Raw genomic sequence first — 17,132 nt, forward strand, 5'->3', positions numbered from 1 at the left:
CCAGAATACCTTGCTGTATCCAAGTTTTCAAAATGGTTGCCCAAACATTTGAGGAACTGTTGACCATTAGATGCAACAATGTTACCCTGTAAAGTTATCACGATCAGGGGAAGCAGAACCCAGGCGCAGGCAGTCAAAGGGTTAAACAGAGAAGTTTTCATTTTTTAATAAAAACAAAAACCCACGGATGGGGAGAACACGACAAACCAAAACAAGAATACAAACTAAAACTTCCCACAAGGGGGAAAAACAAAACAAGGTCTTGGAATAATAAGTAATAAATCCACAGAAAACAGGAACAAGGAAAACCAGTACACGAGGGCAGGGTGAGGTAAGGTAAATGCAGTTGGTAGAAACAATGAACCGACACGGGACACAAAGAACAGGTGCTCTAAATAGGGGAACACTAATGAGGGATGATTACACAGGGAGAGTGAAGGGCAGGTGACTGGGATCAAACACTAAGGGTAAGCTAACGCGGGAACGAGAGGGCGGGACTTAGAGACGAGACACCGGAGAGAATGCACATTATCTTGAGGCCGACAATGTTTCTCTCCACACAGAACAAGAGGCTCTGCCATGGTTCTGCCACAAGACCAAGAAAGACATGACAAGAGGCAGAACCATGACAGAAGCCCCCCCACCAAGGGGCAGACTAGCGAGATGACAGACTGGGTAACAGACAACATCCAACAAAACATAGTAAAATTTAACAAGGGCAAACAGGCAATACCAATGTCAGGGTTGGATCAGTAAAAATGACAAACAAGGGGGGGTGGGAGAACAACAGAGTCTGGGGGGGGAGTCCAAAGGGGTTTGGGCTAGGTGGGGAGTCTTGGTTCGGGGGGGCGCTCGGGAGCGTGGAGTCCGGGGGGACTTGTCAGAGGCAGGTTTGGCTGCCGGCCGGAGTGCCGGTAGGACCGGACAGGGTACCGAACTGGAGGCAGGGCTGGGTGCCAGCTGAGTCACCGGCTGGAAGGCCGGTTGGACAGGACTGGGTATCGGCGGGATAGGATAAGGTGTCGGTGGCTGGGCAGCGCTCTCCGGCGGCTGGATCCGCCGGATGGGGTACCGACTGGATCACCGGCTGGGGTGCCGACTGGACAGGACAGGGTGCTGGCTGGACAGCACTGGGTGCCGGCTGTACTGCCGACTTGGACGCTGGCTGGATCACCGTACTGGATGCCAGCTGAATCATCGGACTGGATGCCGGCTGGACTGCCGGCTGAGGAACTGGAACGGGAGCCTGGGCAGGACTGGACGCTGGCTGGGTTGGGAGCCGCGACCCCCTCCTCGGCTTCTTCTGCCTGGACTGGCCCACTGGACACGTGGCCGGCTGAAGGGAGGCGACGGGAGGATGTGGCTAGCTCCGTGCTGGAGGAGTCTGACAGGGAGTCTCACGACTCCCTGCATCCCCGCCTGCCACGGAGGCTCGCTGGTGGTGGAGAGGCTGCCAAGGGTGAGGCTCTGAGGGTCCCTGAGGCCAGCGTTAAAAAGCACCTCGAGTTCCTCCTCCCCAAAGACCACCTCCTCTGCAGCCTCCAGGAACCTGTCGGTGTAGACATTCAAGTCGGAGTCCCGCTGGCGAAGACTGCAGAGGAGGTGAGCCTGGTGGGATCGCTCTGCCTCCATGCTGCCTGCTGGGTTCAATCGTGGTCGGTTCATTCTGTCACGATCGGGGGAAGCAGAACCCAGGCAGTCAAAGGGTTAAACAGAAGTTTATTAAAAAATGAAAAAACAAAAAACACGATGGGGAGAGCACGACAAACCAAGACAAGAATACAAACTAAAAGCTCCCACAAGAGGGCAAAACAAAACAAGGTCTTAATAATAATAAATAATAAGTCCACAGAAAACAGGAACAAGGTATCCGGACCACGAGGGCAAGGTAAGGAGAGGTAAACATACACTGAGATGAACAATGAACCAACACGGGACAGAAAGAAAAGGGACTCTAAATAGGGGAACACTAACGAGGGATGATTACACAGGGAGGGTGACGGGCAGGTGACTGGGATCAAACACTAAGGGGAAGCTAACGAGGGAACGAGAGGGCGGGACTTAGATACTAGACACTGGAGATAACGCACATTATGTCGAGGCCGACAATAATATGTTTCTCTCCAGACAGAACAAGAGGCTCTGCCACAAGACCAAGAAAGAGACGACAAGAAGAGGCAGAACCATGAAAATAGTACTTTAATAAATGATAATTGCATTTACCAAAACATTGTTTCATTTGATTACTTTGAAATGAAGATATTGCTAATTATTCAAAATTAAGTGAATGTATGCTTATTGTTAGTGTCTGTACTTCCATTAGGAAGAAAAATGCATGTTAAACGTATCACATTCTCACTGATATGTGATAAAAATGAATTTCTCTGAATTGTAATGAATTCAATTCCACTTCCTATAATTCAAATTCAATTCAACATCCTGTAGGGTGGAGTCAATTCAAATTCATTCAATTAATTTAATTGAATTAAATTCTGAAATTCTGAATTTTGCACAGCCCTGTTTCACGCCATTGAAATTGTTGGACAACAAGCTGGAGGAAGCAGTCTGATTACAGCATGTCTTATTCACAATCACAATCAATCTGACGCAGTATGTAAATGTCATTCGCTGAAAGTGCAGCTTGGATGGTCCATCAAATCTAAGATTAATCAAATGATTCCCAATGCATTAGACATTTTATGGCTGTGGATTAGAATAATGGCCCAGTGTTGTTTCAGTGAAAGTGTAAGAGGCTATATTTAAGATTATTTGAATAAGCTCCTGTGGAAAGAGCCATCCAAAACCCACATGATCTTATCATTTCTGACTATGTGAGAATGGCTGTCTCAGCATAGACGGATCATTTTATTACATTACTTTACAGACCATGACTATCAATACTAGCCATTAAATTATATAGCACTATAGAGACTTGGCATCAAATAATCACATAACAAAAATAAATATATTTTAAAGCATCAATATTTCATCTTCATTGGTCTGCCTTTGCCTAAAATTCTTTACAGTGAAAATGTTTGCCTGACACATCGGTATGGAAATAACTTGAATGTATCTATGAATTCCAGTTTGAGCTATGCAATATTACAGTTTATAAATATATGAAGAAATACAAAATAAATACAAATAATAAAATATATTATGCATTCCTATTTAAAATGTACAGAAAACATTCAAAAGAACTGCTGATTTATGTTTATTTGAGGTTTAACACTTGTCATTAAAATATGTTAGTTTTAAAATAAAAGCATCCGTATAATAGTTTTATGACATTTTACAACAGCATTTATAAACACATTGGCAAACATTATATAACGCTTAAAAATCAGTAGTTCACAAATTAAAAAATATATTTAGTAAATTACGAAACTGCATTGATGTCTTTATTAAAAAAGGAGCTCTTAAGAGTTCAAATTAACATCACAGTCTACTCTAAAATACATGGAAATAATAATCTAACCATCTCTCGTTTAACCTCTCACATTATGTAAAGCATTTTAACATCAAATCTTCTGGTCTAATCTCCCATAATGCTTGATTCGATCATTGTCAATGTCATTTGGTCGCATCTCCCCCGCCTCTTTCAAAACACTTTAGCTTCCCATAAGAGCGAGTAAGAACAAGCACAACCGCACTGAAGAACTCCAGCAAGACTTTACACACAAAGCTTCACGGTGCACGCATACAAGTCCTGTGATCACACAGCTCCTCTCGCACACTTGAGTTATGGGATGTGCCACTAATACCAGTTGACAAGTGCACACTTGGATAGAGTGTGTATACAACATGGCTTGGTTACGCACATGTTTTGTGTTGTCTTGGTAAGAAAGAAAGAGTTTTAACCGACTTCGAATGTGTGTTTAATTTTCTGCTATGTTTGCGTGTTTTTTCTACTTTGCTTATTCGTGTGTGAAAGTCGTAATTAAGTTATGCGTTTGTTTACAGTGTTGGACAGGTGTTGGCAAATCCACCAGCCGAGACGCGAATCTATTTGGATAACATTACCCGCATTTTGGATAGATTATTAGATGGATATGACAACAGAATCCGGCCGGGATTTGGAGGTACTGTAAATAGACACTTATGAAATCACTTAACATGAGTTACTTTAGGCAGTTTTGTGCAATTGTTAGATTAATTAAGAGCTGCTTCAATAAACTATTCATGAGCATTAGTTTGCACAATTTAACCCGTAAATGTTTTTTATTGAAACTGTTTTTTTCTCTGCGTTTTCTTCTCTGAAGTACTTTAATTGTATTGAATGTGCATTACTTAAACTTAGTTTGTCTTATTTTTAACGTGTTTTTCATATTATTTTGTTTGTAAATAAAATATTGTAGGTCCTGTCACAGAGGTCAAAACTGACATCTTTGTCACTAGCTTTGGTCCTGTATCTGATGTTGAAATGGTATGTGAGTAGAAACAATATTTGTATGTACATGCATATAAACACAAACAAATGCACTGTAATGTTTTCTGTGCCCACTGCCTCTAGTCATGTTGATGCAGGGCTTCATTATTCTGACATTTGGGCGGGATGTCATTATAGCAGTTTAGGGATTTTAATCTGGTTGACAATCCCTGACAGTGAGGGTCCCAGTTGAGCTTTCTTTCCTCTGTTACACCACACTATTTTTCCATAGTGTCCAAAGCCGCCTCGCTTGCCATGTGATATACTGTGACAATCTGAAAGACAGTGTAGATAAGTCACTGCCAAGATTAGTGGAGAAAAAATATAAAAATACCATTCCTGAGTGAATGCATACCAGCCGAAACAGATTCATGGCCGATGACACATTTCTGACGTGTTTGCTGTCAAAAAATCATTGTGGGTGTCTTCTGCTGTATATTATCACATGTTTGAAATGTGATAACGTAGTTGTGAAGTTATAAAGTATGGCACGTATTTGTTCATTGAGTAATACACATATTCTTATGTTTTGAAAATTCTCAGGAATATACAATGGATGTGTTTTTTCGGCAAACGTGGATTGATGACAGGCTGAAATTTGAGGGCCCGATTGAGATCTTACGTCTCAACAACCTAATGGTCAGCAAGATCTGGACACCAGACACATTCTTCCGAAATGGCAAACGCTCTATTTCACACAACATGACCACTCCCAACAAGCTGTTTCGCATCATGCAGAACGGAACTATCTTGTACACTATGAGGTGAGCTGCATGCCAAAGCATTTGCTTTCCAAGTCAAAGATGGACTGCACACTCCTGTTAAAAATGGCATAAGATTAGATAAATGTCTGTTTCTTATTCGGCACTTCAAATAATATTTTGTACATTTGATTGTAAACTGTAAAAATACCACATGCTAGTGAGCTGTTAAATAGAAAGACGAACATGCAATACTATAGAGACAAAAATTTCCTTTGCAATGTTTTAATTAAAGATGCAACCTTTTATTTTTTTAGGTTGACCATTAATGCAGAATGCCCCATGCGACTGATAAACTTTCCAATGGATGGGCATACTTGCCCTTTGAAATTTGGTAGCTGTAAGTCTGTTCAAACATTGTATAACCTTTGACACTTAAAGTACATTTTAAAGGGGTCATATGGCACGCACACATGTTTTTCTATGTCTTTGGTGTGTTATAAGTTGCCCATGCATGTATTAGAGACGTACAATTGCAAAAATGTAAGTGTCGGAACAAAAGATGCATTCTATCTAAAAGCGAATGCTCACCCAGACCTGCCTGAAACACCTCGTGTAACCACAACCCCACAAATCCACGTCAGTTTGTGGTATGAGTTGACTAAGATTGCCAAAATATATACGCAAGTCAGTTCTGTCAGTACAATTGCTTTGAAATCTGATGTTCCAAATATGGTAAGAGGCGTTACATTTCCGTTACACGCTTGCAGTATTCGACCAATCACTACGCACTGGTTAACTGGCCAATCATAGCACATCTCGCTTTTTTAGATCAATGAGTTTTGTTAAAAATCTGCACGTTCAGAGAGGCGGGGCAAAGAGGAGATACAAACAAGAACGGTATGTGGAAAATACAGCATTTTTTAAACTTAAATCGTGTATACACATTGCATTACATCTAAAACAAACAATAATATTCGTTTTAGCCGTGTCATATAACTCCTTTAAACCAGTTGAGTGACTGGGGTGTTAAAATATGGCACACCTTTAGTATTCCTTTTAAATGGATTTATTGGTATATCTGATCCTAGTTTTGTGATTTTGTGCCCCATATGCTGTAGATGCCTATCCTATGAGCGAGATTGTATACACATGGAAGAAAGGGCCGTTGTTTTCAGTGGAAGTACCGCAGGAGAGCTCCAGTCTTCTACAGTATGATCTCATTGGACAGACAGTGTCTAGTGAGCGTCTAAAGTCAAATACAGGTATACTTTCAAATGTTTGACGGTGGTTTTCTTGTAGTGTATGCTCTAATTTTTATTTACATTACATTTATTTATTTTACATTTTCCTAATGTGAGTACATTTTTTCAGTTGAACTTTTATATTATTTTGGTTTGCACATGTAAAAATCTTTCATGCATTTCCACAGTACAGTTTCTGGAGTGTGTACAGCAAGCTTGTTTGAATGTCATGGCTCTCCTGTGTCCCACTCTTGCAGGTGAATACATTGTTATGACTGTCTACTTCCACCTGCAGAGGAAGATGGGTTTCTTCTTGATCCAAACATACATCCCATGCTTTATGACAGTTATTCTGTCACAGGTTTCTTTCTGGATCAACAAAGAGTCAGTACCTGCCAGAACAGTATTTGGTAAGCAAATGTTGCTTAACGTATAGAGTCTTTTCCTATCCCAGCATAATTTACAGAGAAAACCATAAGCAAGCCTTTTGTACAACCTGTTTGATCAGTCAATAGATGGTGGGTTAGTGTTTGGGAAAACATGCATCATTTTGCAGATGCTATTTGGTGCAGATATTGGCAAGTGAATCTCACATTTTGAATGATTATCTGTTGTACTTGATTGTGTATAACAATAACTTAGAAGTGCTGAACACTGTACTAAAGTTGTTTTTAAAATGACTACAATGAACACAAATTTGATGTCTGAGAACTGATGTCTGAAGTCACAGGCTCTATTTCACGTTTATTGTTGCCTAAACTGCCTATGTAGTTAGTATTCTGAGATCGTACCGAGAATTTTCCAAAAGTTAGCTAATGACATTTTTTTGCCTTTTCAAATTTAAACGGTCTAATTTGACCCAATAAGGCAGCCACATCCTTTGTAAAGATAGCAATTTCTGAATTACCATTTTACTCTTTGTAAGAGTAATTTTACAAAGAGTAAAATGCAAATTTTACAAAAAATTCTCTCAAATAAGGCTTATTAGATTATCGTGTACTGCGCTTGGAATTGGAACAAGCTTTGAACACTCACCGGATATTCAGCCAATTCATCCACGCTGAAACAGATCTATTAAAAAAAAGTGTTGTGAATTGCTAGACTGATACTGAAAGTTCCTATTTAAAGAGCGCCAGCATAAATATTAATCTGAGTCTGTCTTCATCTAAACAAGAGGAGCACAAATGAATTGGCTAATCATTCATTTAGAACTGGTGAGATGATGCACATTTCTGTGAATTTTTTAATACAGATCTCCATTCTGCTTCATTATCCTAATGCACGCTTCTTGGCAGCTCTTATTGATGGTCCTAAATCACTTAAATTGTTTTGGCCACTGTTTTGTGGTGGTGTGATATAAAAGCACACATACTGAGAGTTTCTTCCCTGCTTTCCTTGGTTTGTTCTCTTTTTTTATAAGATTTGTTTTCTTTGTGACACAGAAACATGCTCAGAGTAAAATATCTCTCAGATGTTTCTCTTTCATAGCTCAGGAGATTTTATGGTGTTTTTATGTAATTTGAGAATTGTTTGAGGTTCTCTTGAGCCCCTGAGTGTGCCATTCTTGAGATTTCTTCTCAGCTTTCAGTGGAGCCGTATATACAGTATTTCTGAAGAAATATCAGAGGTGCGGGAACTATCTCAGCTCTTGCCAGTTGGTTGCTTGCCAATGAATCTCATTGCTCTCTAGGAGAAACAATTGAGGTATTAAAGAGATCTCATCATTTTATGGATGGACAGCACTAAAACTGCGTTCACTTTCAGTCGAGGGAAGTTTTAAGATTAGCTTGAAAGGGCTTTTTTGAAGTCTAGTGTTGTGATCTATTTCCTGAGAAACAAAAGAACTGCTAACTTTTACTTTGCCTTCCTCATGGTTTTGTGTTATTTTTGCTTGATTAATTCGGTAGGCCTGAATGAAGCATCTGTCTCTGTGGACTCCCGCTTGTGTTTGGATGGGCCCATTAGAATGAGCTTATTGGGCAATTAGGAGTGTATCAATCTATAAACTTGAGCGGACGTTTTTCTATTTATGAAAAATACATCAGCAGAAAACAATTAAAGCTCTCGCCAGCTGTCAAAGCCCATTTGCATAAGGGAGTGAAAGCTTTTGGAATCATGATTGTCTTTAGGTCCTGGAATGGGTTATATATGAGTTTATACCATGGTCTGTTTGAATACTCGATTCTGATTGGCTGGAAGGTGTGCATTAAAACCGTTTAATGCACGGGTAGTTCCCGTCAGTTTGATAAACATTTGAAATTAACTGACAAAAATAATTGTCATTTTAACCTGTCTGATCAAAAATTGTACTGGAAACATCCGTAACAGCTTTAATTTGGCAAATGACCATGGTATAAGCGGGATAATCCACGGCTAGCCTTGCATTAAAGGATTTTAATGCACTTCGCGCAATGCGTCGGGTGGTTCTTGGCCTCCACGTCGTACATTAAAGTCCTTTAATGTACGGCTAGCCGTGGATTATCCCTTGCTTATAATTTAACCAACTAAAGTTTTGGTCGCTGCACATGTGCACGGCCACATACTTCTGACGTTGCTCTCACACAGACAAAAACCTTAAATCCTTAATTAACTGACAGTCTTGCATTGTCATGTTTGATACATTCACTCACAATGCTGTTAGCCAAAAATAAACCAATACTTCTCTGTGGATAACACAGACACTTTCTCAGGGTAAAATTGTTCTGAAGTTTCTCTTTTAAAACCCAGGACTTCTCGGTTCTGATTTGTTTAAATATCAACTTGCATGTTTCTCCTAAAATTGCTTAGGAGAAATAGATTGAAATAAGAATAGTTTTAAATACATAGATCTATATTATTTTGTGCAGCTAAAATAATGGTATTGGGTAATCTGATGTGAAATATTTGCTTTCATGTTTAATGTTTCAATTTCAACATTATTCGCAAAATTGACAATTGACAATTGCACACGTACTAACACACATAGACATAGACACACACACACGGACGCGTACGCACACACACACACGTACACAGACAAGTACACACGCACGCATGCACACACACACACACACACACACACACACACACGCACGCACGCACAGCACGCACACACACACACACACGCACAGTGAGAGCACACATTTAAGATAAAGGAGAGAGAAGCACAGGTCAAATATAACAGACTATAAATTCCTATATGCAATATTAATTAAGTAAAACTTTAAAATTCTAAAGCAGCCCCCCCGGCCAGGCAAATAGTGCAAAAAACAGTATGCAAATGGTGGCGAGGAACCCAAAAATCTAATCGAGAAAAAAAACCTCAGGAGAACCCAGGCCCAACAAGTACAAATAAATACATTTACTAATAAGGTATTGAAATTTTGTGGTGAAGATGTGTCAAGCGACCGCGTCCTTCTTTATCCAGCTCTATCATCTCTATCAGCTCTACCATCTCTATCAAACTTGGAACAATGAGACAAGACTGGCTGAGAGTAGAGTACTGTTATACACTCTTTGATGCAACAAGTACATCAGTTGTGTTTTTGGTTCCGGTTGATCTAACTAATGCAGCCTAAACCCTGAGAGGATTTATCAGGGCTCTAGACTAACTTTTTGCACTGGTTGCACTGGTGCGCCGACCTTTTTTTCTTTGGTGCACCAGCACAAAAGTTAGGTGCACCCAAATTTTTGACTGCATCACATTTAACACCACATTTTTACCAGTTCACTTTTTTTTAAATCGCTGTCCATATAGGCAAAATTGACTTGTAAATGATTAACTAACAATCTGGTCAACATAAAGTTCTTTATTTGAAGCACAATTCTACAAGAAAGGTAACTTACTGAAGAAGTGTTGATGCTTAAAGTGCTTCACTGAACTGAAATTTAAACTTAATTTGACATAACCTGGGAGGTTGATGGCTCCGTGTCAGAGCATTGCTTATGATTTTCGGACGGATCAGGCCTTAACTTAACATTATTCACGAAAAAGTTGTCAATCGTTCTTTTCATATTCTCTCATCACCCGCGGCTACATCCAGTCTGTTTAACTGACGGGCCTATAGGCTACTCACCTCTGTCTGACTGCAGCACACGCATTTTCACATGTACACACACCAGAGGTTGCGCTAGACTTTTTTATTGTCCGTCATTTTGACTGACAGGCTCGTAAAAAATCCATCATAATCTATTATTACCCGTCACTATGGTGCAAGGTGGCGTTAGGTGGTAATTAGTATGTTCGTGACGTCATCACGCTGTACTTGCTGTGCTTGAGTCTATAAAACTACTGTACAAAATCGTTTGAATAAAACGAAAGTAAGGAAAATGGTGCGGGCACACTTAAAGAATGAGAGCTCTGCCATTATCACTACACAAGGAGCAAACATTACAGACAACAAATAATAAGCAGTGAAGCAAGTTGTACGTTGTTTATCATGTGCATAGTGTCTGGACTTTTGATCATCCCTTGTATGTTTTGCGATAACTCCCGGTGCTGCAGATGTGGAGCTCTGTCATCTCACGAAAACATTGTATAAAAAAACTTTGCATGCCGTAGTTTACACAGGACTGGTGGGAAATGTGCATTGATACTCCTTCATTCTTCATGTTATGTATGTAGTTTACTTTGATAGGTGAACTGTCTTTCCCACGTCCCAGCACGACATCCGACGGGTTTTCTCAGATCGCATCACATATGTCTAGTCAGTAACTGACAGGTGAAAACATGCGCGTCCCTTCGTGAGCATATCACGCTCTAATGAAGGGAAACGTCTTGTTTACGGATGTAACCTCAGTTCCCTGATGGAGGGAAAGAGACGTTGTGTCGAGCCGACATATGGGGTTCGCTCTTGAGTACCTATCAACTTCTGACTAGTTTAGAAAAGGCCAATGAAATTGGAGAATGACATTTGCATGCCGGACTCCGCCCCCGGAAATCCGGGTATAAAAGGGAGACTGCGTGCTGCATTCATTCATCTTTTGGTCTGAGGAGCCTTAGCATCCCTCGACCGCTGCGGCGGGCGGCCAGCATTGTGGCAAGAAGGACACAATGTCTTGTTCCCTCCATCAGGTAACTGAGGTTACATCCGTAACCAAGACGTTCCCTTTCTGTCGGTCTTTCGACGTTGTGTCGAGCCGACAGATGGGGTTCCTATGGAAAAAGCCACAGCGCTGTGCCGCGTCACAATCTCCAGGGGACTGGCCTGGGCGAGTCAAATGAGCGCCAGCGCAAAATTGTAACCGTCCAGTGGAGAGGTAGGGGGTCCCAGAGCTTTTGAAGAAAGGTGGGAAGCCCCTGCCACCGGCCGTCACGGGCAGAGGCCTTGATTCTCTTACAGCGAGAAGCCGCCCGGCACCATAAGGGCCACTGGGTAAGCATTATTTCCCCTGGGGAAAAACGCTACAGAGACCACTACCTCTGTAGGGAGGAATTAGTGGAGACACCAACATGGTCTCACCATCAGGGGAGAGCACGTGCTTGCCCCGCACGAGAGGTTGTAACCTCCTCAGTGCAAGTAGCACAGCCCACAACTCTAGGCACTTGATATGCCAACGCAGGCGGGGGCCCGTCCACCGCCCCGACACTGCGTGCCCGTTGCACACGGCACCCCAACCCTGCAGGGAGGCATCCGTCGTCACCACGACGTGTCTTGACACCTGCCCTAGGGGGACTCCTGTCCGCAAAAAGGTCATAGAAGACCAGGGGGTTAGGGTGCATCGGCAGACAGGCGTGATGACCATACGCCTGCTGCCGGTGTGCCACGCTCTCCAAGGAACCCGACTCTTTAGCCAGTGTTGGAGCGGTTGCATGTGTATAAACCCGAGGCGGACCACCCCCGCCGAGGATGCCATGTATCCCAGGAGCCTCTGAAATTGTTTCAGGGGGACCGCTGACTGCCTGAGAACCTCCAGGCAGTTCAACACTGACTGGGCATGCTCTGTAGTCACTGTCATGGAGACCGAGTCGAGTTCCATACTGGAAAGAGGATGCTCTGCACGGGGGAAAGCTTGCTCTTTTCCCAGTTGACCTGTAGCCCCAACCGACAGACGTCAGGATGCGCTTCTGCTTGATCCTCCTGAACGGCAGCTTGTGTAGGTGCTTGTTCAGGGCACGCAGATCTCGGATGGGGTGCAGCCCCCCGCCTTTCTTGGGAAAATGAAGTACGGGCTGTAAAACCCGTTGAACATCTCGGCTGGTAGGACGGGCTCGATCGCTCCCTTCGCCAGAAGGGTGGCAACCTCGGCCCAAAGCACGGGCGCATCCCCACCTCTGACTGAGGTAGAGAGGATGCCCCAAAACTTGGGAGGGCGTCTGGCGAACTGGATCGCGTAGCCGAGACGGATCGTCCTCCCTGGCCAGCCTGACGGCCTGGGAAGCTGAGCCAAGCTCCCAGGAACCGAGACAGGGGGACTAGGGGTTTGATCTGCTTCATCGCCCCCGCGGGGGGTGGTTCGATTGCCAGCCATACGGATCCCTTGCTGGGGGAGGGCCCCCGGGGAGGAGATCAGCTCTGCTGTTTTTCCTGCCTGGCGATTGCGCAGCTCAATGCACTGTCTGACTGAGAGTGCTGAGGGCTGGTGTTTATGCTCAACGTTGGGCATCGCCATGGCGCAATGTCGAGTTGCCGTCCACCGTCGTGCCGAGGGTTGGAGCGGCTGTAATGACCCAGAGAGAGAGGAAATTATTTTTGAGTAAGTGTGCGCTAGCCCCCCGGAGGGGGCCAGAGGTGGTGAGACGGGGCAGGAACCGTCCCTCTCCGATCCCACAGCGATGGCGTGGCTGGGGTTGGGCCCAATGGTATTCTCGATCTCCCTGGGGTCTTCCCATGAGGGCCGCTTTCGCCGCGGCTGCTGATGGGGAGATGTCTCTTCCGGGGTGCCGCCTGAGTGGGGTGCGCCAGAACCGGAGGGCGTCGAAGAGGACCAGGGCTGCTGGGAAGCAGACGGTGCACGGGACTCGACGGCCGAGGGCGGCCTAGTCGCGGCGGGGGAGGATATGCTTGACATCCTCTGTCTGCTTCTTTACTGTCGAGAACTGCGGCTCGACAGTATCATCAACCAGCCCCCCCCCCCCTTGTGAGATTGGTGCGTTGAGAAAGCGGACCTTCTCGGCCAGAGGTGTCTCTCATGGACCACAAGTGTGGACATCGCCCGACCCAGGGCTCGCGCAGTCACCTTGGTCGCCCGTAGAGTGAGGTCGGTGGCGGCACGGAGTTCCTGCATAAGCGCTGGGTCGGTCTTACCCTCGTGGAACTCTCTCAACGCCTTGGCCTGACAGGAGTGGAGAGAGGAGGCAGCTTGGTCCACCACAATGTGAGCTCTCAACACCAGGGATGCCGTGACCCCACATGCTTTGGACGGGAGTCTAGGTCGAGCCCCCTAGATGGCCGCCGCCTGCGGGCACGAGTGCACCGCGGCGGCACATTCCACCTGGGGAACATCGACGTATCCTCTAGCTGCCTCACCCTCGAGGGAAGAGAGGGTGACAAAACTTTGTTTGACGTGAACGTGCCGGAAAGGGCGTTGCAGGTCTTACTAAGTTCCTCATGCACTTCCGGTAAACACGGCCCTGGGGGCGGGCGCGGCTTAGAGCTGTGCTCAACCCCGAGGCGCCGTGTAGCCAGCCGCTAGCGCTGGGAGAGGCAGTGTGGGCACTGCAACCCAAGGCTCACGGCGGCCCGGGAAAGCATGGCTGACATTTCAACGACCTCTTCTTCCTGGGCTCGACCCCCCGAGGGGGGAAGCCCGAGGAATTGTCGGAGTCGGATGGCAGTACGTCACCCCCCGATGCTGCAACATCTTATCATCACGTATCGTGTCCAAATACGTGGTTGAGGAACAAGATGGTGGAACCGTCTCATGGGGAACGGTCAGACGAGCGAGACGAGGTGCGAACGGTCCGTGAGCCAGTGGCTGGCGGATAAGTGCTCACAGTGATCCTCATATCACCCTCGCTGCTTGCCGTAACGGGTGGCAGGGCCGTAGTCCTGCCGTCACGGAACGGGGAGCAGACGAGGTGGTGGCTGAGTCCCGTGGGAACACAGCCGCCTGTGACGCAACGACTGAATCGTCAACCGCTCGCAGTGCGAGCAGGACGTATCCACAACGTCTGCCCCAGCGTACTGGAAGCAGACATCGTGTCCGTCCCCCTCCTCGATGAGTGTGTTGCACCCATGAGAACAGCGGGACATGCCACGCTGGAGAAATTTGCTCTTTTAGAGAAAAAAACTCAAACACTTCTTGAACTGCCGAGACTCCCAGGGGAAAGTCGCTGCAGGAAGGGACCGTCCGCTGCACCACGTCATAAGATTCCAGCAGTAATTCGGCGTAGAGATTGAAGTCTCGAAGTCGATCAGTTTGAAGGCTCCGAAGAACAAAAGGTGAATAAATGCAGCACGCCGTCTCCCTTTTATACCCAGATATCCGGGGGCGGAGTCCGGCATGCAAATTTAATTCGCCAATTTCATTGGCCTTTTCTAAACTAGTCATAAGTTGATAGGTTCTCAAGAGCGAACCCCATCTGTCGGCTCGACACAACGTCTAGAGACCGACAGAGAGGGAACGGGGAGTTACAAATTGCCCTCATTGTAATCCTTCAAAATGATGGACGAACGGCCTTCAGATTTTTCTGTCACTGGTAAAAAAAATCTGTCAATGACAGAGAATTTTCGGTTAACGCGACCTCTGGTACATACACGTACAGGAATATCTGGACCACGACCTATCAGAGTGGGGGTCCGCCCTTCACTATCTCTGATTGGTAGACCATGATATGGGCCTAATGTGTGTCTGTTGTTGAATCACAGGGAGACTTTCAGAGTCGTGGAGACTTTTTTTCTCCTTTGAACAGCTGGTCGCACCGGTGCGACCTCAGATTTTTTTTAGTCGCACCATTGAGAAATTGGTTGCACTCTAGAGCCCTGATTTATATTATAGAAGTGTAGTGTATGCAAGATTAAAAAGATGCGTCTTTAGTCTAGATTTAAACTGACAGAGTGTGTCTGCCTCCCGGACAGTGCAGGGAAGACTATTCCAAAGTTTAGGCGCTAGATAGGAAAAGGATCTACCACCTGCACTTGATTTTGAAATGCTAGGTATTACCAACTGACAGGACACCTGAGAGCATAATGCATGTGAAGGACTGTAATACAAGAGGAGTTCACTCAAGTATTGAGGAGCTAAACCATGTAGGGCTTTATAGGTAATAAGCAATAATTTAAAGTTAACGCGATGCTTTATAGGTAACCAGTGCAAGGTTGACAGAACCGGGCTAATATGTTCATACATTTTTGTACGTGTAAGAACTCGAGCTGCTGCGTTTTGGACCAGTTGGAATTTTTGTAATAAGCCTACAGGGCAACCACCTAACAGTGCATTACGTGAATGTATGAATTAACTTCTCTGCATCTGACAGCATATGACGTAGTTTAGACATATTCTTAAAATGGAAAAACGCAATTTTACAGTTGTTGGCGATGTGGCTCTCAAATGACAGATTACTATCAAATTGAACGCCAAGATTCTTTGCTGACGACGAGGGTTTTATGGAACATCCGTTAATAATTAAGCAGTATTCTTGGTTGTTACTTATAGCAGTTTTCGGTCCAATAAGTAACACTTCTGTTTTGTCCGAGTTCAGTAATAACAAGTTGTTACTCATCCAGTTTTTTATATCGACTATGCATTCCATTGTTCGATGGAACTGCTGTGTTTCATGAGGCTTCGAGGAAATATAAAGTTGAGTATCATCAGCATAACAGTGAAAGCTAACTCCGTGTCACTTTATTATATCTCCTAGAGCAGGGGTCTCAAACTCAATTTACCTGGGGGCCGCTGGAGGTAGAGTCTGGGTCAGGCTGGGCCGCATTAAGTGCTGCTTCATTCTCTTTGCTTGCTTTCTTGAATAAATCTTGTTGCCTCAATAGACATTTTTTAAGATTGGCGACCAGGTTCTTTCTCTCATCTCCCTGGTATTTTGTATACTCCTCAGCATGTCTAGTTGAGTAATGACGTCTTGACATTGTATTCCTTATACACCGCAACTTTCTCTGTGCATATGAGACACGTAGGGGTGCCCCTGTGCTCGACAAAAAAATATTCCGTCTCCCACTTTTCCTGAAATTGCCTGTGCTCGTCGACCAACCTTTCTCTTCACAGCACGTTTTGAGAGAGACATGACTGGAACTGGGTGATACTATATATTTTCAGTCCACTTGGTGTCACTCCGGAACACGTTTCAACCAAGTGACTAACGTTGATACTTAAGTCATACAGAAAGTGAAAGTAAAAAAAAAACTGACTGAGTTTTCTAACGCTGCATTAACAGCGCATATGCTAAAAAAGGTGATATAAGTGATAGAAAAAGTAAGTGATAAAAAAATAAAAATTAAAGCGTGGCAAGACTCAGCAAAAAGGTGCGTTTGAGAACAACGTGCGGGCCGCACTAACACTAAACTTTGATGTCAAGTAGGGAGCCACAAAATATCATCCCGCAGGCCTCAATTGGTCCCCGGGCCGCGAGTTTGAGACCCCTGTCCTAGAGGTAGCATGTATAATGTGAAGAGCAGAGGCCCTAAGACTGAGCCCTGTGGTACACCACACTGGACTTGCGATTTGTGTGACACCTCAATGTTTATTGCTACAAATTGAAAACGGTCGGATAAATATGATTTAAACCATTTCAAAGCTATTCCTTTAATGTCGACGTAATTTTCGAGTCTATGTAGGAGTTTGATGTGGTCAATGGTGTCGAATGCAGCACTAAGGTCTAGCAGC

The 17,132-nt window shown here is 44.4% G+C and overlaps 1 protein-coding gene across 3 annotated transcripts in view; it reads left to right on the forward strand.

Annotated features, from left to right (window-relative positions):
- The first annotated feature begins 3,602 nt into the window (after nt 1-3,602).
- gabra6b (gamma-aminobutyric acid type A receptor subunit alpha6b) overlaps nt 3,603-17,132 on the forward strand; it is a 68,083-nt gene continuing 54,553 nt past the window's right edge. For 2 of the 3 annotated variants that reach the window (XM_057326796.1, XM_057326797.1), the window contains exons 1-7: nt 3,613-3,839; nt 3,964-4,082; nt 4,359-4,426; nt 4,973-5,193; nt 5,448-5,530; nt 6,252-6,395; nt 6,632-6,784. In XM_057326796.1, the coding sequence (XP_057182779.1) occupies nt 3,805-3,839; nt 3,964-4,082; nt 4,359-4,426; nt 4,973-5,193; nt 5,448-5,530; nt 6,252-6,395; nt 6,632-6,784 (823 nt within the window). In that variant the 5' untranslated portion in view covers nt 3,613-3,804. Of the gene's footprint in view, nt 3,840-3,963; nt 4,083-4,358; nt 4,427-4,972; nt 5,194-5,447; nt 5,531-6,251; nt 6,396-6,631; nt 6,785-17,132 lie in introns of all 3 variants that reach the window. The other variant, XM_057326798.1, reaches the window with a different exon arrangement.

The sequence above is a fragment of the Triplophysa rosa genome, unplaced genomic scaffold, assembly GCF_024868665.1.
Source record: "Triplophysa rosa unplaced genomic scaffold, Trosa_1v2 scaffold136_ERROPOS1255994+, whole genome shotgun sequence".
Lineage (NCBI taxonomy): Eukaryota > Metazoa > Chordata > Actinopteri > Cypriniformes > Nemacheilidae > Triplophysa > Triplophysa rosa.